Here is a 22035-nt window from a genome sequence, read left to right as displayed (position 1 = left end):
ATAACGAATTATGGATAACATTGTGCAGAATGGGAATTCTGGAACACTGAACTGTGCTCATGAGGAATCTGTACACGGATGAAAGGGCAGTCGTTCGAACAGAACAAGGGGATACTGATTGGTTTAAAGTCAGGAAAGGTGTGCCTCAGGGTTGTATCCTTTCACCATACCTATTTAATCTGTATGCTGAACAAATGATCCGAGAAGCTGGACTATATGAAGAAGAACGGGGCATCAGGATTGGAGGAAGACTCGTTAACAACCTGTGATATGCAGGTGACACAACCTTGCTTGCTGAAAGTGAAGAGGACTTGAAGCACTTATTAATGAAGATCAAAGACCACAGCCTTCAGTGTGGATTACACCTCAACATAAAACAAAAATCCTCACAACTGGACCAATGAGCAACATCATGATAAACGGAGAAAAGATTGAAGTTGTCAAGGATTTCGTTTTACTTGGATCCACAATCAGCACCCGTGGCAGCAGCAGTCAAGAAATCAAAAGACGCACTGCACTGGGAAAATCTGCTGCAAAAAACCTCTTTAAAGTGTTGAAGAGCAAAAATGTTTCCTTGAGGACAAAGGTGCACTTGACCCGAACCATAGTGTTTTCAATCCCTTCATATGAATGCGAACGCTAGACAATGAATAAGGAAGACCAAGAAGAACAGACGCCTTTGAACTGTGGTGTTGGCAAAGGATATAAAACATACCATGCACTGCCAAAAGAACGAACAAATCTGTCTTGGAAGAAGTACAACTAAAACGCTCTTAGAAGCAAAGATGGCGAGACTGCATCTCACATACTTTGGACTTGTTATCAGGAGGGATCAATCCCTGGAGAAGGACATCATGCTTGGCAAAGTACAGGGTCAGCAGAAAAGAGGAAGACCCTCAATGAGATGCACTGACACAGTTGCTATGACAACGGGCTCAAGGACAGCAACAACTGTGAGGATGGCACAGGACCGGGCAGTATTTGTTCTGTTGTGCCTAAGGTCACTATGAGTTGGAACTGACAGGACAGCACCTAACAACAACAACAACAAGGCTGCTGTACCACAGTACCACAGGCTTACTGCTTGACACTATATGAATTTATTATCTCAAAATTGTGGCAGTCAGAAATCCGAAATGGGTCTTACCAGGCTCAAATCAAAACGTCAGCTGAGATGTGTTCCTTCTGAAGGCTTTAAGAGAACGTCTGTTTCCTGGCCTTTTCCATTGCTAGAGGCTGCCTCCATTCCTTGGTTTGCGGCTCCTTCCTCCACCTCTAAGCCCAAATCTCTCTCTCGCTCTGACACTCCTGCTTCCCTTTATAAGGGCCCTTGTGATCTGGTATATTCAAAAACCTTCCCATTTCAAGATGTTTAAATTGATAATACCTGCAGAGTCCCTTTTGCCATATAAAGTAACACAGACATGTTGCAGGGATTAGGACATGGACATCTCTGGGGTGGGGAGAGGGTCATTACTTTGCCCAGTAACTAAAAGCATATTTTAGAATCCTGACCTTTTCTTATTTTAAAGGAACCCAGAGTGATCTGAATTCTTAGTATGACCCAAGTACAGTAATATACTTCTCAAGGAGCCCTGGTGGCACAGTGGTAAAGCACTCAGCTGCTAACTGAAAGGTCGGCAGTTCAAACCCACCAGCTGCTCTGCAGCAGGAGAAAAGACCTGGCAATCTGCTCTCATAAACATGTCAGCCTAGGGAACCCTATATGTCAGCCTAGGGAACCCTACGGAGCAGTTCTCCTCTGTCCTATAGGATGACTGTGAGTCGAAATTGGCTCGATAGAACACAAAAACAATGCATTTCTCATCTCCGCTCCTACATCAGTGAAGGCATTTTTGAAATATTACATAAAAACAGAACATACAGCTGCTGCTAGAAACACACAGAGAGAAGTATCTATTCATTCTGCAATGGTCTTTTTTTACCCAGAGTCGCTGGGAAACCGTGAGCGTGTCCCTAAACTTCTTTGAGCTTTGATTTCTTCATCTTCTGAAGTAGTATCTCTCCGCAAACTATAAAATTCTCAAAACGTGCCACACACAGCAGATTGTGTGACATGGTAAGGGAACCACCATTAACTGAGCACTTAAAGTGTAGATGTTAGGCTGGGCACTGTCCAGCACTGTATCACTTCACCCTCACAAGAACCCTGTCAGTAGGGTAGCATTAACCCTGTTTTTCAAGTTGAGGAAAACAACAGGTCAGTGAGGTTAAGTAAGTTGCCTACAGACACAAAGCAAATACACGGACAAGGCATAATTACAACACTGATCTGTGGAACCTGACAACACGTGATCCTACCATGCTGCCTTCTTACAGAGGTCCTCAAAGTAGTCTCTGGTTGTTTAATAAATGCCTCCAGTGTATTGTATGCACACTCCTCAAAGGCAGGAATCAAAATTTCTTATTCTGTATTTCTTAGCACCTAGCAACAGAGCTAAACACATAACAAAACCTGTTGCTGTCGAGTCGATTCCGATTTACCACCCTGGGTCTCCCTCATTAGATTGCAAGCCCCTTAAACGCAGTACGTTGTCATTTCGTTCTCAATGCCTAGACCATATTAAGGACTTAAGATCTAACTCCACATTGCCAGTCAAGGACAAGGAGAACAGTAGAGGAATCCAGGGCAGGCTGAATAAAAGCAGCCTGTAGAAAAGGAATCAAAGGAGTCCAAGTGAGAAAAGAGTAGGAAACGAATGGGTTTTAAGAATGGCAATGGTAAGCAGATTATTTTTCATATTCTTGGTATAATCTTTTGTATAGTTCTTATATTTTTTTTTTATAGTTTAGGCTCCTAATAAGGACTTAAAAAGTCTGTCTGCCTTGCACACTTAATGCCCTGGTAGTTCCCAGGCGCACTGAAAAACAGACAGACAGGAGAACAGGTAAAAGCTCCCTGAGCACAGGTGTAAGCTTGGATTATCAAAGAAAAAAGTGCTTATCTGATTGCGGGTAGGCATCTGAGAGCTGTTTCCATTTCTAACTGTATGACAAAGTCCTGCCAATACCTGTACACCTCTACTTCCACTCATCCTTCTATACCAGCAGTTTCCATCCACAGTACTACGGTGGGCTCCTTCTGCTCTCACAGCTAGGCCTCACCAGGCCCGGTGGCAGCCATCTTATTTCCCATTCGACTCATCGCCCGCACCCCAGTCACAGTCCTGCACAAGGGTCTGGCAAAGTACTACCATAGCTGCAAATGGGGGTTTACCTGGATTAATTCATATTTTAAAATCTATCATGATTAATTCAAAAGATTAAATGCATTTCAAACTCTGTCAACCTTTATTCTATTACCTGGTTAGTGGTTCTTCTTAGAAAAGACCAGTAAAGATCACGAAAACCACTACAAATACATTTTTAAAGCATGATTTTAACAGCATAAACAGAACAGCTTAAGTCCCCACCAGGGAAAACACAGCGACAGCTAACACACATGGTGCTTTGTAGCCAACGTCGCACCTCACAGCATCGGTGCAGCTATCCAAGCAGCCAAGTTTGTAGGAACGCTGACTTAAAATGACCCACTTAAGCTATGTGCTAATACCTCAAACACGCCCCCAAATGCGCTTTGGTACAAAGTAGGTCCACTGACCTTTCAAGTGACTCGAGTAGCCAAAGCGTACCATGCATACGTTAGCTTCATTACTAGGCCTTGAAGAAAACATTACAGCAGGGTGTGACACTCAAACTTTAGTACAACCTGTACGTGTGAGTATACTGTCACCCTCAAAGTGAACCAGTTTGTTAAGCTAGGATTTTTAGTAAATCTAAAAATATATAATCCTGAGACAAACAAAAGGAATCACACTTTTGATCTGTTTGTGGCATTCCTAGTGTTCTGCACCTACTAAAATATCCTTATATAGACGGGACTGCTTCAGCCAATTCTGTAGAAATATTCACTACTGGGGTGTAACCAAAAAAAAATTTTTTTTTTTTAATATTCGTAGACCAGTGGTTCTCAAATATCAGTGAGCACCAGAATCACCTAGGAATCTTGTTTAAAATGAAGGGCCCCCAGTGCCATCCCCCCAAATCGGCATCTCTAACCAGCTGCCCAGGCAATTGATTGTAAAGTTGAAGTGGGTGCTTCTTGGGCCACACTTGCAGAAGAGTGGTTAGAGGCTGTCAGAAAATTCATCCACTAGCTTTCTTATTCCAAACTGAAAATTACATCTGACAAGGACAATGGCCCACACGTGTGTGTGGAAATCCACACGTCACCCATGCACACACATTAAAATTCAAAGTAGCTGCTTTTGGCAACAAAGAAATTTCAACATACTTTCATTTCTACAAATAATATGAGTAACATCAGAAGTAGGAAAAAGCCAACTCTTAATACCTTAAAAAAAAAAAATTCACTCCCAGTATAATGTCACAGCATCTGTAGTGTTGAAGGAAACCCACCCTAAACCTTCTGCTCTAATCATAGATTCTACTTCTCACAGGGCTTTTTCTGTGTGATCAAAACTCAGCTGTTAAAATAACTGAAGGAGGGATTTAGAGATCTGGTACAGCAAACGTCCTGATAAAAATGGCACAAATGGGGCTCTTCTTGCTGTTGTTACATATTAAATCTTATTTGATCGATTTACTGTATTCCAAATTACAAACTAAAGGTAGAAGGCTGTAATTATAGTTTTGTTGATTCATCATTAAGTTTTAATCAAGCTGCTGCTACAGGGAATGGTTATTATGCAGTCCTGTTCCTGTGTTTCTAAGTTTCTTTCATAAACTTACAGTCACTACAACAAAAGTAACTGTGAACAGGCTCAACACCAACAAAAAACGTTGTTACTAAGGAACCTCTTTACAACGTAACAATCATCATCTTATATCAAAGCAAATCTGCTGCACAATAACTGGACCTCTGTACTCAAGGGCCAGAAAGTACCTTTACTGACCACTGACAGCTATAAACGTTTTCGTTTTCTATTCTTTTTTATTTTCTCTATGAAAATTCATTTCTCCTAAGTTCACCTGTTGTTTTTCTTATTGTTAGCAACCACACTTGTATGAATCTGAAAACAAAAGCCTATGGTCTGTGAATCTGAAACAAGTTATTAAAACAGGAAAAAGGTATGTAATACACACATTTCTCAAGCATTTACTGAGAAAGTTGATATCGAATGGCTTCAAGAAGCTTTTAAAGAAAGTTCAAAGATTACTGGGGCATTAGAACCACAATTTCCATAAATTTCATAAATTTGGTCAACTTTTCAGCACACTGAACAGTAACTAAATTTAAGATCATTAAAAGTCAACATTAAGAAATAACATGTAAAGCCCTCAACGTATGTGCCACCACTGCTCATCAATTCTCCTTTTAAGGTTGTCACTATGTCTGACTGTGGTGGCCTGTCTGTTGCTTGTTGCTGTGATGCTGGAAGCTACGTCACCAGTATTTCAAATACCAGCAGGGTCACCTTGGCAGATAGGTTTCAGCGGAGCTTCCAGACTAAGGCAGACTAGGAAGAAGGACATGGCAATCTACCTCTGAACAAACGGGCCCATGAAACCTTATGGAAAGCAGTGGAACACTGTCTGGTATAGCGCCAGAAGATCAACCTCTCAGGTTGGAAGGCACTCAAAATACAACAGGGGAAGAGCTGCCTCCTCAAAGTAGAGTCGACCTTAATGATGTGGATGGAGAAAAGCTTTTCGGACCTTCCTCCGCTGATGTGGCACAACTCAAAATGAGAAGAAACAGCTGCAAAGATCCATTAACAACCAGAACATGGAATGTACGAAGTATGAATCTAGGAAAATTGGAAGTCATCAAAAATGAAATGGAATGCATACACATCAACATCCTAGGCATTAGTGAGCTGAAATGGACTGGTATTGGCCATCTGAATCAGACAATCACAAGAAAGAATTATACAAGACCAACTACTTCTTCATTGCAAATACCTTTTTCCAACAACATATATGACAACCATACAGGACATCGTCTGATGGAATACAGAGGAATCAAATCGACTACATCTGTGGAAAGAAATGATGGAAAAGCTCAATACCCTAAGTCAGAACAAGGCCAGGTGCTGACTGTGGAATGGACCATCAATTGCTCATACGCAAGTTCAAGCTGAAACTGAAGAAAATTAGAACAAGTCCATGAGAGCCCAAGTACAATCTTGAGTATATCCCATCTGAATTTAGAGACCATCTGAAGAAGAGATTTAACACATTGAACACTTAGGACTGGAGACCAGATGAGTTGTGGAATGACATCAAGGATATCATACATGAAGAAAGCAAGAGGTTATTAAAAAGACAGGAAAGAAAGAAAAGGCCAAAATGGATGTCAGAAGAGACTCTGAAACTTGCTCTTGAACGTAGAGTAGCTAAAGTGAAAGGAAGAAATGATCACGTAAAAGAGCTGAACAGAAGATTTCAAAGGGCAGCTCAAGAAGATAAAGTATTACAATGAAATGTGCAAAGACCTGGTATTAGAAATCCAAAAAGGGAAGAACACACTCAGCATTTCTCAAGCAGAAAGAACTGAAGGAAAAATTCAAGCCGTGAGTTGCAATATTGAAGGATTCTATGGGCAAAATATTGAATAACACAGAAAGCATCAAAAGAAGAGGGAAAGAATACATACAGTCACAGTACCAAAAATGAATTGGTCGACATTCTACCATTTCAGAAGGTAGCATATGATCAATAACCGATGGTACTGAAGGAAAAAGTCCAAGCTGCACTGACAGAACTAGCCAAAAACAAGTCTCCAGGAATTGACAGGACACCATCTGAGGTGTTCCGACAAACAGACGCAGCACTGAAGATGCTCACTGGTCTATGCCAAGGAATTTGGAAGATGGCTACCCGGCCTACTAACTGGAAGAGGTCCATATCTGTGCCCATTCCAAAGAAAGGCGATCCAACAGAATGTGGAAATAATCAAACAGTATCATTAATATCACACACAAGTAAAACGCTGAAGATAATTCAAAAGTGGTTGCAGCAGTACATCGACAGGGAACTGTTAGAAATTCAATCCAGATTCAGAAGAGGATGCAGAACAAGGGATATCACTGCTGATGTCAGATGGATCTTGGCTGAAAGCAGGGAATACAAGAAAGATGTATAACTCTGTTTCATTGACTATGCAAAGACATTTGACTGTGTGGATCACAATAAATTATGGATAACACTGCAAAGAATAGGAATTCTAGAACACTTAATTGTGCTCATGAGAAAACTGTACATAGACCAAGAGGCAGTTATTTGAACAGAACAAGGGTATACAGTGTGGTTTAAAATCAGGAAAGGCATGCATCAGGGTTGTATCCTTTCACCATACTTATTCAATCTATATGCAGAGCAGATAACCTGAGAGGTTGGAATATATGCAGAAGAACAGGGCATCAGGATTGGAGGAAGACTCATTAACAACCTTCGATACACAGATGACACAACCTTGTTTGCTTAAAGTGAAGAGGACTTGAAGTGTTTACTGCTGAAGATCAAAGACCATACCCTTCAGTACGGATTACTCCTCAACATAAAGAAAACAAAAATGCTCACAACTAGACCAATGAGCAACATCATGATAAACAGAAAAGACTGAAACTGTCAAGGATTTCATTTTACTTGGATCCACAATCAACACTCACGGAAGCAGCAGTCAAGAAATCAAACGATGCATTGCACTGGGCAAATCTGCTGCAAAAGACCTCTTTAAAGTGTTAAAAAGAAAAGATGTTGCTTTAAGGACTAAAGTGCATCTGAACCAAGCCATCGTATTTTCAGTTGGCTCATATGAATGTGAAAGCTGGACAGTGAATAAGGGCGATCGAAGAAGAATTGACGTTTTTGAATTATGGTGCTGATGAAGAATACTGAATATACCATGGACTGCCAGAAGAACAAGCAAATATGTCTTGGAAAAAGTACAGCCAGAATGCTCGTTGGAAGCAAGTATGGTGAGACTTTGTCTCATGTACTTTGAACATGTTATCAGGAGGAACCAATCCCTAGAGAAGGACATCAGGATTGATAAAGTAGAGGGTCAGCGAAAAAGAAGGCGGCCCTCAACAAGAATTATTGACACGGTGGCTCCAACCATGGACTCAAAACATAGCAACAATTGCGAGGATGCCGCAGGACCAGGCAGTGTTTTGTTCTGTCGTACACAGTGTCGCTATGAGTCAGAGCTAACCCGATGGCACCTAACAATGATGACAACGGGCATCAGAGACTATAAAAGGACATCTGACAAGTTGGAGGACTCACTCCCCCATCTCAAAACTTACTACAAAGTTACAGTAATCTGGCCATGAAGTGCTGTATAAGGATAGACATACAGACCAATAGAATCAAGCTGAAAGTCCATATATAAACCCTCATATTTATGGTCAGTTTTTTGACAAGGATGCCAAGACCAATCAATAGGAAAAGAATAGTCTCTTCAATAAATGGTGCTGGGAAACTGAATATCTACATGCAAAAGAATAAAATTGGACTTTTACGTCAGGCCATATACAAATATTAATTCAAAGTAGATCAAAGAGCTAAATATAAGAGTTAAAACTATAAACATCTTAGAAGAAAACACAGAGGTAAATCTTCATAATCTTGGATTTGGCAAAGGATTCTTAAAAACGACACCAAAATGTAAAAGATAAAACTGCACATCCTCAATATTTAAAACTTTTGCGCTTCAAAGAACACCATCAAAAAAGTAAACACTTTTATCAGAGAAGCAGAGCCTTTACAAGTGATAAGAATAGGAATTAAGTATAAAGACTTGATCAGCAATTGTGGCAACTGATTTAGCACTTCGTGTAGAGTTGTTGCCTCTGTATCTAGTGCTGGGACAGAGGGCAGCAAGGCAGGTAATCAGGAGGAAAGATGACCTGAAGCGGGGAAGGGCAAGGACAAACTAGAGCCCACATCTCTTTTTCACCAACTTTGATAATGTGGGGAATGGTAGGATAAGCCCACACACCTGACCCAGGATACGGAAAATCCTAAAGGAGAAGGTCCACGGGGAACTGGAGGAGCTGCAGGCTGCTGATAGAGGCCAGCACAGATCAGTGATAACACGTATGAGCTCCGCAGCGCCTGGCCTTAGGCCAACTTTCTGAACTTAAACACAGCTGCTGCTTCACTTCCACCTTACAAATCTTGTGCAAATCTCTCTTCTGGCCATCCTAAGCTGGAACCACCCCGGAAAAACTGTTCCAACTCAAATTACGTTGGTACGACAAAAAGCCACCACAATTTACATGCATATTTTCCTCTTCTATCTCTTTAATTTTATTCTTTCTGTATAGTTATGCTTCAGGACTATCTTTTACAAACAGCACATAGCTGGCTTTTTTTTCCATCCTATCTGAGACTATCTTTTAACTCTCACATTTAACCCATTTACACTCACTGGGATGTGACTTTCATAACTAAAAAAAAATTTTTTTTTTAAATGAAATAAAGTAGTATTTGTACCAAAGACATATGCATGTTTTGCATTTCTGAAGTATTTTATATACATAACTCGTTACTTACCACTTCTCCAGCAGAGGCAGCCAACATGTGCTTCACGGGCATCAAATACGGGGATGAGTCAGTGTGCAGAAGCCATTTCACATATTCATAGGTGATAAAAAAGGCAGCAGCTGAAATTTAAAACAAGCCAGTCTTTCACAAAGTCTAAACATGTATTTCACAGTCTAAACTATTAAGAAATATGACATTTCTCAAAGAAGTACAACTCTAATTATTAAATTGTGAGATAACAGATAAACAATTAAACACATCTCTTTATCCCCTCACTCTTTAAAAATTTACTGAGCCCATATTATGCACCTGACCCTGGACTTACAAAGATGAAGACATGATCCCTGCCCCGAGGGACGCTAACAGCTAACCTAGTATTCACCACCTTGTACTGACAAGTCAGGAGCCCTGGTGGCACAGGGGTTAAGCTCTTGGTTGCTAACCAAAAAGTCGGCAGTTTGAACCCATCAGCCATCCCGCTGAAGAAAACACCTAGTGACCTGCTCCCATAAAGGTTACAGCCTACGAAACCCTATGGGGCAGTTCTACTCTGTCATATAGGTCGCTATGAGTCGGAGCCAACTTGAGGGCACACAATAGCAACAACTGACAAGTCACTTAACATTTTAGTAAGCTTTCCGGAAAAGGGTACGGCGTTCAATATCCATACCCTATTTTGGATCTGTGATCAGTGGATTTTGGATCCGTGTATCTGATTCTTTGTTTTATGACCACCATGTAATGATGTTTGGGATATCATTACATGGTGGTCATAAAAGAAAGAATTAGATATACCAATTATCTGGTTGTTGCTGAGTTGATTCTAACTCATGGAGGCCCCATTTATTTCAGAGCAGAACTGTGTTCCACAGTTTTCTCAATGGCTGTGATCTTTCTTCACAAGGCACCTCTGGGTGGGTTTGAACTGCCAAGCTTTCAATTAGTAGCCGAGTGCTGAACAATCTGCACTACCAGGGACTCCACACTGATTTATAAAAAACAGGTCAAAACGGCAAACATACACTTTAACCTACAAAAAATATCATTCCATTGTTTTACTGCTGGTTCCTCAAAGCAACCATGGCTGTTTTTTACTACATCAACTCACCCTTACATCAAAGAAACAATCAACTATTTAATTAAAACTGAAAATAGCAATCTCGAAGAGTTGCCCCTGTTATCATGAACTAATCTGAGCTGGACATGAGGGCTTTAAGACCTTCCGTGTACTGTTAATCAAAAGATGTTTATCACTTCCAAAAATGATAAGGCACGAAAGATAAAATGAATGACAAATTCATCTTTTGAAGGGCATTTGAACATGTCACAGTACAGTCTGAAACACTCCTGCAGGCAGTTTGATAGTAACAATCAGTCCTCCAAAGTTAAAGTTAACAAGCTTGTAAACATCCTCAAGCTGCCAACAAATAAACACCACGCCAAATGAGGCGACACAACGTCCACAGATGAGTACCATATTTTTACACAAATAGCGTGCACCTTCTATGTTTGTTTACCAACCACGCCCCCTGAGGTATTTTCACAAGTGTATTATGCTAATTTTTTTACAGCAACATGTAAAAAAAATTGACTTAGCAGCCTTATGAAAATACCTCACGGGGCAGGGGGGGCACTGTTGGCAAACTTAGAAGGCACGCATTATTTGCATAAAAATATGGTAACTGCTAATTCAAGCAGTTTTATATTAACACAGGTCCTTACTCCCACTTGTAGCTTTTCCTACTTCAGCCCACTCACTGAATGTACAGCTGTATTTCTAACTGCATTCATCTATAAGTTCTGACTGCTACACCCCCCCACTCTCCATGAGACAAGGGTGAAAGATAGTGCTCAAAGCTTTTAGGTTCCCAGGGTTAACCACCAGAATCTTGTCTGGCTTTACTGCAACTTTTGTAATATACAAGGTCCTTTAGAAATGTAAAGTCCCTGTCATGGGTTGAATTGCATCCCCCAAAAACACGTGTATCAATTTGGCTAGGCCATGATTCCCAGTATTATGTGATTATCCACCATTTTGTCATATGATGTGATTTTCCTATGTGCTGTAAATCCTATCTCTATGATGTTGATGAGATGGGATTAGTGGCAGTTATGTTAATGAAACAGGACTCAATCTACAGGATTGGATCGTGTCTTGAGCCAATCTCTTTTGAGATACAAAAGGGAAAAGCGAGCAAAGAGACAGGGGGACCTCATACCACCAAGCAGCAGCACCAGGAGCATAATGCGTTCTTTGGGGTCCCTGTACCTGAGAAGCTTTTAGACCAGGGGAAGATTGATGACAAGGACCTTCTTCCAGAGCCAACAGACAGAAAGTCTGAGACCCTGAATTTGGACTTCTAGCCTACTAGACTGTGAGAGAATAAAGTTCTGTTTGTTGAAGCCATTCGCTCACGGTATTTCTATTCTAGCAGCACTACATGACTAAGACAGTCTCCAAACCCTGCTGTGTCACGTCCAAGAAATAGATGCTAATTGGAAATGATGGCACAATAGCGTTCTGAGCAAGTTATAACAATGAAATTGTGTGTCGAGGGGGTGGTAATTGGGCTATCTGATACCTAAAGATTCTTCTAATCCTAAAGAAAAAAAAAACCTACAGTTTTCTACATTCCCTTCTAAATAGTAAGCAAGGCTCCTAAATAAGGGTCTTTTCTTCTCCTTGTTCAAAGTAGCCTGGCAGCACAGGGGTTAAAGTGCCTGGGTGCTAACTGAAAGGTCAGTGGTTCAAACTCACCAACCACTCTGCGGGATAAAGATGTGGCAGTCTGCATCAGTAAGGATTTGCAGCCTTGGAAATCCTATAGGGCAGCTCTACTCTATCCTTATGGGGTCGCTATGAGACAAAATCAACTCTATGGCAATGGTTTGGTTTTGGTCTTCTTCTTGGTTCAACCTTCAGGTCCTCCATCCCTAACCCTTGCCCCTGCACAATACATTCTCAAAAAGCCTCCAGACACTGATGATTGTACCGGTGCACTTTACCGAGACTAGCACCTTAACCAATAACAAAGGGAAAAAAAGGCACTACATAGAAAAGTTCCAATTACCAAAATTTTGCCAAAAAACAATTAAGCCACTTTTGAAACCCTGGCATTGTGGCTGCCTCCAGCATCTCCCATTCACTGAAATTTTGTGGATAGCAAAAAAAGAAAAACAAAGCTAGAAGAATACCGCTGTCCCACTCCACAAAAATTCAAAACCACATTCTATATCTAAACTCCTGCTGGCAACAATCTGAAACAGTCCTATGATCTCAATGACTGAGGTATCTATTTTTCTATCTATTATATCCTACATTTTTATGCAAATAACATGTGCCTTCTACATTTGTGGAGCTCTGGTGGTGCAGTGGTTAAGCATTCGACTGCTAAAGAAAGGTCAGCATTTCGAATCCACCAGCTGCTCCTTGGAAACTCTGTGGGGCAGTTCTACTCTATCCTACTGGGGTGCTATGAGTCAGAATCAACTCGATGGCAACGGGTTTTGGTTCTGTGTTTGTTTGCCAATCGTTTCTTCTTCCCGCAAGGTACTTTTGTAAGTGCTGCTACTGCAATTTTTTATATGTTGCTGTAAAAAAATTAGCATAGTACACTTACAAAAATAGCTCACAGGGGGAGAAAGCAATTGACAAACATAGAAGGTGCATGTTATTTTCCATAAAATACATATATACACAAACACATATTTATGTCAATATATAATAGGAATATAATACGTACCATAATAAATACGATTATATATAATACAAATATAATAATATTAATGATATATATGGAGCTCTGGTGGCCCAGTGGTTAAGGACTTGGCTGCTAACCAAAAGGTCAGCAGTTCAAAACCAACCCAGCAGCTCCACAGGAGAAAACACCTGGCAATCGTCTCTCCTAAAGATTACAGCCTAGGAAACCCTAGGAAGCAGTTCTCTGTCCTATAAGGTCGCTGTGAATCAGAATAGACTCAATAGCAATGGGTAATGATATATATAAATATTACACCTACCAACAATAATTTTTATATGCAGTATGTAAGAGAAGAACTTTAGAATGATGAGTGCAAATGAGGGAGACAACATTAAAACGAGTGACCCAAAGATAGAGACCTAGTGACAAAATCCTTTCCATTCCCTAGTTCAAAGGTTCTCAAACTTGCCTGCAAACTAGAACCACCTGGGGATTCTCTTTTTTTAAAACTCCAAAGCCCAAGACACACCTCAGACCAGTAATATCAAATCTTCGGGCATGGGACACAGGCATCAGGATTTTTTTTAAGTTCTTCAGGTGATCAGATGACTCCAATAGGAGCTATGTGTGGTATGGAGTTGGTGCTCAACAATAACTTGTTATAATTGTTACAATCGATTACTGAAAGTATTAAAAAATACAGAAGTTCAAGGATAACCTCAAAACAGTTTGCTGTTCTAAGGGCTGCTAAGGACTAGGGGGAGAGAGAACAAAAGAATGGAAACAGTTTTTCTCTTCACACTATAAACCTTTACATAAATGCTGAAGTTAACGTGAAAGAAATTCTCGTGAATTATTCTGAGAAAAAAGCAAACCCTAGAATTTTAGAATCTTTCGGAGCAGTGGTTTTGTGTGGCAAAGGGTTTTTTCTTTATTTGCTTAATTTGGAATGCCACAAGAAGCATCAGTAAACTATTAAAATAAGTATCAGGGAAAAGTGTACCAGCAAATGGATGAAATGAAACAGATGACATTGATTACAGAATAAGAGGGCCATAAGTCAAATAATGAGACTTCGGAACCAAAACAAAACACTGGGAAGGAGAGGCCCAGGAGGCGGCTGGATGACTGCATCATCTGAAAGCAATTTACTTAAGATAGAAAGACGTAATGACTCTTAGGTTCACCTGCTCCACAAGACTCTCCAAGCAGTGGTTATCAAACTCAGCTTCAAACTGGCATCACTGGGGAGCTATTCAAAACCCTGATACTCAGGCCACAGCCCAGACCACTTAAACCTCTGGGGGTGAGACACAGACATCCTATTCTTTAAAGCTTCCTGAGAGATTCCAATATGTGGGGGCAAGGCCGAGAATCACTGCTCTAAGGGATTGCAAACAACGTTATAATACCACTTTAAGGGTTCTAACTAGAAATTTTAATGAGAAAAACCATTCTAACAAGATTGTGCATATTTTTTCTATTACAAACATACTGGAATAGAATCTACAGCACTGGCTGCTTCAAAAGGAATGGGGTAACAATTAGAAAACAAACTTAAAGATAAACTACAACACATGAGGAAGTGTGTGTGTGCGCGTATGTGCGCACGTGTGCGTGTGTGCGTGTGTGCGTGTGTGCGTGCGCGTGTGCGTGTGCACGTGTGTGTGCGTCCATGTGTGTATGGTAATACCAAACACCATTCTGAAAACAAATCCCATTATCTTGGGTTTATAGCAGTGAAAATATCAATATAATTTTACCATTAGGAAAGGATCCAATAGCAGCAGAAGGAACACCAGCATATATTCCACGAAAACCACCAGCCTTATTAAATCCCTGGGGACTCTGTAGTCTCGTTTTAATGGTATCCAGAGGAAATAATACCAAGTCAACGGTGACACCTGCTACCCCACCAGCCTTTAAAAAGAAAAAAAAAAAAACAGAAGGGGGGAGAAAAAGAAAAACAAGGTTACAATAAACTCCCTGCATTTTAGGAATGGGGATAGGAAGAAGGTAATCTTTACAAGATATTGCTTGTACTTCTCCGTGTACGAACAACTTTAGCGTAGTCAAAGCAACTTCTACCAAAAGCTGGAGATTTTCTTAGGAAAATAACCATTACCATGCTGTATTTTCAAATACTGAATTTTATATTAAACTTTATTTTTAAATTTTTTTTTACATAGTGTTCACAATGTCCAAAAAAGGTAAAAAGAAAAAAATCTCAAAGGCAAAGAGCTCAAAGTCTCCTTCCCACCCGTTCTCCATTTGACTAATTCCCCAAAATTCAAATAACCACTTTTGTTAGCTTCCTGTTGTATTCTTCCAGAGTTTCTTTAAGCATATACAAGCAACTATGAGTATATATTTCCATGCAACAATTTATTTTGACTATCTTTCCATATCAGCTCAAGTGTTATATTTTTATCTTTTTATAACTGAGTAGCAAATCTGCATTAAGAACTTTTTTTTGAGACTTGCATTTTGAAACAGCTAATTATCCTTGTGAGTCGAGAACCATATTTTAAAAATCACACAGCTAAGGATCCACATAATATTCTCTACTTTGTGCATATTTGAAATTCCTTGATAATTTTTAAAATTAGTAAAGGAAAAAGAAAGAGTTAGAGGACATTAAAACCTGACCCAAATCAGTCATCTCCCAAGAGACACTATGTGGTACTTTAAAAACTAAATGCATATATCGTGATTACGGTGAAGCAGAAATAAAATATTTTAAAAACTAGTTACGCCTTAGTCAAAGCAGAAGGAAATTCAGAAAAATATAAACACAGAGACAATGTCAAAGAAAGGTCAATTACGCAAGGTAAAAAGGCATCAGTTAAAGTCGTGAATTAAAACCAGTTTACGATAAGCAAAGACGGAAGAACTACAAAGAGGAAACTCTCCATAAAGAGATGTACAGGTAGTCCCTGACTTACAGCAGGGCTCCGTTCCAACAACTCCGTCCTAAGTTGGTTCTGACTTAAGTCGAATACCTCAGTTTCTGTTTAATTTTCATTATTATTGCCTTTTATTATCAATATCTTTAAAAATCCAATCTTTGTCTTTGGGGATTGGCATGAGAATGATAACATCAGCAAATTACATGCTGCAACGGATGGTTTTAAGTGAGGTTCATCCTTAACTTGAATACAGGCTAAATTGGAGATTACCTGTAGTTACTACATAGTAAATTTTAAACTAAGTTGCTAACTGTTCCTATCTTTTGGGTTTTGAACCATATGAATATACTACTATTCACACATACAGGCAAAGTTCAAACTGATCAATTGTTATCATCATTTGAGTTTACAAAATACCCACGTGGCACAAAGTACCTAAGAAACACTCTGTTCTACTTGTCATTTATCATAAAACCACCGTAATAATAAACTGGAAAAATGAAACTACTTCGATGAGAAATCCAGTATTGCCTGTTTTTAAATTAACCAGCCACCCCTCTGTCAGTCTGTCGTACCGTGGTGGCCTGCACGTCGCTGTGGTGCTGGAAGCTGTGCCACCGGCATCTCAAATACCAGCACTACCTCCCACGGTGGAGAGGCTTCAGCAGAACTTCCAGACTAAGGCGCGCTAGGAAGAAGGACCTGGTGACCTACTTCTTAAAACATCAGCCAGTGAACTCTTACATGTTTAAAAAGCAAAGATGTCACTTTGAGGACAAAGGCACGTCTGACCCAACCCATGGTATTTTCAACCGTCTCGTATGCATGCAAAAGCTGGACAATAAAAAAGGATGACCAAAGAATTATTGATGCCTTTGAATTAGGGTGATGGAGAATACTGAATGTACCATGGACTGAGGAGAAGAACGAGGAAATCTGTCTTGAGAGAAGTACAGCCAGAATGCTCCTTAGAAGCAAGAATGGTAAGACTTCATCTCACATACTTTGGACATGTTATCAGGAGGGAGCAGGCCCTGGAGAAGGACATCTTGCCTGGTAAAGTAGAGGGTCAGCAAAAAAGAGGAAGGCTGTCAACAAGATGGTTTGACAAGGTGGCTGCAATGATGGGCTCAAACATAGCAACGATTGTGAGGATGGCACAGGACCAGGCAGTGTTTCGCTCTGCTGTACACAGGGTCGTTATGAGTCAGAAACAACTCAATGGAAACTAACAACAACAGGTAAATTATTAAAAAGTAGTTTATACTACCTTACACATTAATACTCTTTACATATGATCGGCCTGAAAGACATGAAAGAACCTCAAAGATCATAAAGGCCTAACGAGAACGAACTAAAAAGATGTCATCAAAAAGCTCAGTGATATGGCAGTAGAGAACCACCAAGTGGCAGAAAAAGGACAATTAAAAAAAAAAAAAAGGTAGGATTTCTTTCTGGATATAAAGGTGGGCTTTCTAAGTCATGGGAAAAGATTTACAGGTAACGCTGAAAAGTAAAAAAGTCAACTTTTTCCAAGATTTTTCTTACTTCTTTAAGGATGTTATGAAATTCAGTATGTAAATAAAATATTTTGCCTTCTTTATTTTCTCAAAGAATGGAAAGAATAAAATCCTGGTGAGAATGTCTGATAAGAGTGGATTCTTTAAAAATATGCTGCACTTCATTCTAATTTTCTCTTTAATCTTAGGAGAAGGTTCAGAGAGGTGCTCGCTCTCTACTGCTAAATTGTTATCAATAAGATAATTACTGTTTTAATCTATTTGGCTACTCCGCATGCATTGATTCTCTAACCCTTCTTTCATCAGAATTCTTATCTTCTGAGAATCAAATGACCAGATCCAATCTACGCATCTAGTAAAACATGAATCAATAGTTATTAATTGTGCCTGTGGATTTCAAACTTCTATACCCTAAATGCCATTTAAATTCATGAGACTGGGGAAAAAGAAAAAAAAAAAAAGAACAGCTAACAGAAAACCTGAATAAGAATACCTATATATTTAGCCACTGTTAGGGACTGACAAAGACCCCTGGTGGCACAGTGGTTAAAGCAGTCGGCTGCTAACTGAAAAGGTGGTAATTGGAACCCACCAGCCACTCTACAGAAGAAAGATGTGGCAGTCCGCTTCCATAAAGATTTACAGCCATGGAAACCCTATAGGGTCGCTATAAATTGGAATCAACTCCAATGGTTTTGGTTATGGTTTGAATTAAATCCTAATCCTTATACCTGTGGTTATAATCCCATTTGAGAATGGGTTTTCTTTGTTAAGAGATCATATCAGTATAGGGTGTGTTTTAAGCCAATCACCTTTGAGATATAAAAGGGGCAAATCAGACAAAGAGAAGCAAGCAGAGATGGGGGAAGTTAGATGCCACACCACATGAATATCTCCAAGGAACCAGGAACAAGAACCTTCCCCCAGAGCCGACAGAGAGAGAAAGCCTTCCCTAGAGCTGGCACCCTGAATTCAGACTTCTAGCCTCCTAAACTGTGAGATAATAAATTTCTGTTTGTTAAAGCCACCCACTGTGGTATTTGTTATAGCAGCACTAGATAGCTAAGACAGCTAAGGAATGCTTATAACTTTATATCAAATATTATTTTGTACAGTTATATACAAAATATACAAGTCAGAATCAACTGAATTCTAAGGAACTCTAAGGTTTTCTACCAAATTCTTTTATTCTTTAGCCTGAGAAGTTTGTTTTAAGGTCACTTATCGGAGTCAGTCTTTTGGAGAGACTTAAAGCCCCACTGACTCCTTTTGCTTGACTCAAGCGAAATAAAGCTTGCTGAAGATTAAAAAAAAAAAATCATTTATCAAAATAGTTTTGATTAGTAAATGATTAGATTCAAGATTTAAGGTAGCTTATGCTGAAAAATCTTAAGTTATGAATTAGGCAAAATCTGAAGAAATAGAACATTACCCAGATAACCAGCGAGCCTCACCACAGCATAATAATTTAACTTCCCATGTCTCTGCTTGCTTCTCTTTACCTAATTTGTGCCTTTTATATCTCGACCTCAAGAATATAAGATAAAATACATATCTCTACCTTAAGTTAATAAAGGTGAAAAGTGCTGCCAGACTATTGAGAGGGAGTGTCTAATTAGTGCTTTCAAATTACTCAGCTGAAAAAGGTCAGGCTTACATACTATAAAACATTTTTTCTCGAAAGGAGGCTAGGACAATAACAACAACAGAGAAAAAAACCACTGCTGCCCAGCTACAGGAAAAAACCAAACCATTTGAATAATTTAACTGAGCATAATCCTCAAAGGCCGTTGGCCTAAAAGACACCTAAAAGGAACCAGCCAGAACATTAACATGGCTTCTCAGGGGAAACACCCCTCCCATCAAAGCCTGACATTCTTAGTTCCCTCCACAACAAAGGGCCACCAGTGATTTTAACCACCAACCTCCTCATTGCAGATGGCTGCCTCTGCTTCCTGTGATACTGGTCTTCTTCCCCATCCCTCATTCATTCTCCCTGTAGTGTTCCTTGACCCCTTTACATTGTACAAAGATGGCAGTCATCTTTGTACAACGCAAATTTCACCTTACCACTCTCCAGCTATCCATCCTCCATACTTTCCAATAGCCCTTAGGATAAAGAACGTAATCCTAGCACTACGTACAGGGGTCTGGAAGTTCTAGACCCCAGCCTCTCTACCGTCAGCCACCACTATTGGCCCTCTGCTTGGTACCTTCTTACCACTTTGATCCCTCTTTTCTTCCAAGTTGTATGATCTTCCTCACTTCAATAAGTTCTACAGGTGTTCCCTAACTCCCCAGGCTAGGTTTATAACTTCCTGTTGTTTCCATGGAAACCCTGGTGGCATAGTGGTTAAGTGCTATGGCTGCTAACCAAAAGGTAGGCAGTTCGAATCCACCAGGTGCTCCTTAGAAACCCTGTGGGACAGTTCTACTCTGTCCTGTAGGATCACTATGAGTCAGAATTGCCTTGACAGCAATGGGTGGGTATGGTCATGGTGTTGTTTCTATAGCAGTGATCACAAATTTTATTACACAGCTGAGCATCCAACCATCAGTTCAACATCTGTCTGTTCCACTAGACTGTAGATCCATAGCGGTTTTGTTCACCAATGTTCCCAGCAGCAGCACTTAGGAGGCACTCAATAATTATTTAAAGAATAAATGAATTAATGACTATAATAAAGGGAGTCACTGGGTGGTACAAGGGGTTAATGCACTCAGCTACTAACTCAAAGGCTGGAGGTTCGAGTCCACCAAGAGTCATCTCAGAAGAAAGGCATGGCAATCTACTGCCGAAAAGCCAGCCACAGAAAACCTTATGCAGCACAGTTCTACTCTGATGCACTTGGGTCACCATGACTTCAACTCAACTCAACAGCAATTGGGCTTTATCCATATTTTAGAAAGCACTAAAAATGAACTTAAAAGCTATGCTGAATAGGAAAAAAAAAAAGCAAAAGACCAGACCAAGCAATTCCTTAACAACAAATATAAATGGCTAACAAAAATATGCAAATATGCTTCCTCATCATTAATCATCAAATAAAAACAAAACATTTTCCTGGAGGCGGGGCCAAGATGGTAGAGTAGTTAGATGCCTCTGGTGGTCCCTCTTACAACAAAGTCCTGAAAAAACAAGTGAATTAGCTGCATATATGACAAGCTAAGAGCCCTGAATATCAAAGGCAAAGTTAAGAAATCAGACTGAGCAGAAGGAGGAGGGAGAGACAGTTCAGAAGCAGCGAGGAGTTGCCAGACCTGGCTCGGTGGACATCAGCACCCCACAGGCCCGATCCCCTGAGAAGACCACGGTGGGGCTGGTGGTAACATTTGGGATGCATTTTCCACAGCAGGTGAGATCAAGCAGCACAGAGTCTACTCGTGCCACCAGAATCAATGAAGAACAGCACTCTAGGCAAAAGGAAAGTACCTGCATCTAATTTACAGCGTGGACCAGAAAGCATCCCTTTCAAAAGAACTCTCTCCCATTTATCTTATCCCTCCTCCCTCTGCTTCAGCTCCCCACACCTCCGAACCACCTTCAGTGGCAGTCACTGTCCCTGGGCCTGAGATAGGTCCTGCTGTGCGTCCTGAGCCATTCTCCTAGCCTTGGAGAAGGAACAATTCAACAATGGGGAAAAAATAATCTGCAGGCTTCCCTAAGCTGGGAACTCAGGGCAGAAATGGCTCCTTTACCTAGGCATAGGCATAAGCAGTCCACAGACTTTGAACACCTTTCCCCCTGCATGGACTATTGTGGGCCCATTTCAGCAGCTTAAGCTCTCCTTGGCACAGTGCAATGGTGTATGTGCCTGAAGTCTGACTTCAACTGTTTCAGCTGTGTGGTAGAAAGGCGGGGTTTTTGACGTTTGAGACCACTCTGCCTATTAAGCAGGGTCCTCACCTACCCACATCTGGGTCTGAGGACTGGTTGCTGCACCCATGCCACCTAGCCACCCGTGACAGGGGTCCAAGGATAAGTGGTGTCTCTCAGTCCTTACAATCAAAAGAATTGGGTGTCCATGGTCCAGCTGCAGAGCCCACCCACCCACCTGTTCGCTCTAGGGAAAGGGACTCGCTTTCCTCAGACACTGGGGGGACGGTTGTCAGCTCCCTGCCTTGCTCAGAGCATGACCCCCTGCTGCAGCTAGATACTTGTGCCTGCAACAATCACCCCTGCTCCTCTGAGACTGTAGGTGAAAGCCTGCACCACACCCTTGGTGACCTGAGCTGAATCCATACAAGAAAACTGAATGGACTCCTGGGCTCATATACCTGGTAACAGCTCTAGCCAACTGGTGACAGGACATTAGAGTTTCAAAGGCACCAATAATCAAACTATTTCACTCAAGCAGCCTACTTGGG

General features: G+C 40.6%; 1 protein-coding gene across 12 annotated transcripts in view; it reads right to left on the bottom strand.

The window, feature by feature from the left end:
* The window catches only part of SLC25A26 (solute carrier family 25 member 26), a 150929-nt gene that overhangs the window by 118051 nt on the left and 10843 nt on the right, over positions 1-22035 (bottom strand). For 11 of the 12 annotated variants that reach the window (XR_007514477.1, XM_049863227.1, XM_049863234.1 and 8 more), the window contains 2 exons: positions 15002-15158; positions 9547-9656 (listed from right to left, as the gene is read on the bottom strand). Coding sequence is in view for 11 of the 12 variants with exons in the window: in XM_049863227.1 (XP_049719184.1) it covers positions 9547-9656; positions 15002-15158 (267 nt within the window). In the remaining variant the exon portion in view is untranslated. The remainder of the gene's footprint in view (positions 1-9546; positions 9657-15001; positions 15159-22035) is intronic. The other variant, XM_049863232.1, reaches the window with a different exon arrangement.

This window comes from Elephas maximus, chromosome 20 (assembly GCF_024166365.1).
Source record: "Elephas maximus indicus isolate mEleMax1 chromosome 20, mEleMax1 primary haplotype, whole genome shotgun sequence".
Taxonomy (NCBI): domain Eukaryota; kingdom Metazoa; phylum Chordata; class Mammalia; order Proboscidea; family Elephantidae; genus Elephas; species Elephas maximus.
This window is presented reverse-complemented; position numbering and strand designations above follow the sequence as displayed.